We start from the raw sequence: 1,511 nt of genomic DNA, 5'->3' as shown, positions 1-1,511 counted from the left end.
CTCTTTCTCTCTCTCTTTCTCTCTCTCTCTCTCTCTCTCACACACACACACTCATACACACACACACACACACACACACAGGGTCAAACAGCTCCCAAAGAAACAGCTAGATCTAGGTGAGTTGGCTGTTCTCTTGTTCTCACGATTTAGTGTGTCACCAAAAAAAAAAAGAAAATGTCCAGTTACCAAAGACGCTCAAGCTTTGAAAGTCACCATGATATAATTATGTAAGGCAGACATTTTCTCGATAATTTTACCTCTCACACCAGGCAACCCCCACCTCCTTCAATCGCAAATGTCTCGTCTTCTATTCAAGACAGAGGGGGTAGTTATTTTCCACCACATGCAAGACAAATAAACAAGCTTTAAGACGATATAGATAACTGTATATGCCAAAAAAATTGAAGAACGCCTGATTTCACTGCGTCGTGGCACATTTGGTCACTTTTAAGCACAAGGGAGCTATCCCCAAAAAAATGCTGTTTTGAGAAAATCGAAGGTAAAAGTTTCTTCCCCTTGTTCCGTTTCTTTAAAAGACAAGAGAGAGTTTTCTCTATAACCAAACAAATATACACACCAAGGAAACCAAACTTTAAAAGACAAGAGAGAGTTTTCTCTATAACCAAACAAATATACACACCAAAGACACCAAACTTCTCCTATAGGTAGGGCAATGCCCACTTTTTTGTGGGTCAAGATTTGAGGAGTCCACACAAAAATGGGCATAGTCACAAAATGGAAATTGTGGACTTCATATTTGTTTGATAGGTGGTTTATTTTATATGTTTGTTGGAAGGGAAATCTAACTACAATAATCAACCAACAGCTGAACAGAAATACAGTTATGAGTCAACAAGTGTTCAAAATTGATACCCTCGCGATTTTCAGTTTGTGACTATACCCATTTTTTCAGTGGACTCCTTATTTCTGGAAGCCCCCGAAATCTGGGTTAGCTCGCTTGTCCTTAAAAGCGACCATTTGATTGTGTTCTCCCATCAGCTCCAACTCGTGCATGGATGCAGATATGATGGGGGATAGCTGTGACGAATGTGATGAGGATCTGTACGGGATGAGAAGAGGTTCGGAGTATGATGATGAGGGGGAGGAAGAGAGGAGAGATGGAAGGAGGCGCACAAAGGAGTTCTCGAGCACCGAGCAAGATATCTCAGGACAGGAGAAGACAGAGGGCAGCACATCTGCAGGAGAAGAAGAGGACGATGATAGAGTGAAGGAGGAGGAGGAAGATGAAGAAGAAACAGGCGCAGAGGAAGAGAGGAAGGCTTCCACTGCAGGTACGTACGCTCGTTGCAGAAAGAAGGCCAAGCTGTTGTTGTTGTTGTTGTTGTTGTTGTTGTTGTATATGTTGTTGTTGTTGTTGTTGTTGTTGTTGTTGTTGTTGTAGATGTTGTTGTTGTTATATTATTGTTGTTGTTGTTGTTGTTGTTGTTGTTGTTGTTGTTCTTCTTCTTCTTCTTCTTCTTCTTCTTCTTCTTCTTCTTCTTCTTCTTCTT

General features: G+C 41.1%; 1 protein-coding gene across 1 annotated transcript in view; it reads left to right on the top strand.

Annotated features, from left to right (window-relative positions):
- LOC101864233 (serine/arginine repetitive matrix protein 5) overlaps positions 1–1,291 on the top strand; it is a gene marked incomplete at its 3' end in the record, with an annotated part of 22,914 nt that extends 21,623 nt beyond the window's left edge. Inside the window, 1 exon segment of the mRNA XM_013084549.2 lies at positions 1,000–1,291. Within this exon segment, the coding sequence (XP_012940003.2) occupies positions 1,000–1,291 (292 nt within the window).
- Between the last annotated feature and the right edge of the window lie 220 nt (positions 1,292–1,511).

This window comes from Aplysia californica, unplaced genomic scaffold (genome assembly GCF_000002075.1).
Source record: "Aplysia californica isolate F4 #8 unplaced genomic scaffold, AplCal3.0 scaffold00301, whole genome shotgun sequence".
Classification (NCBI taxonomy): domain Eukaryota; kingdom Metazoa; phylum Mollusca; class Gastropoda; order Aplysiida; family Aplysiidae; genus Aplysia; species Aplysia californica.
This window is presented reverse-complemented; position numbering and strand designations above follow the sequence as displayed.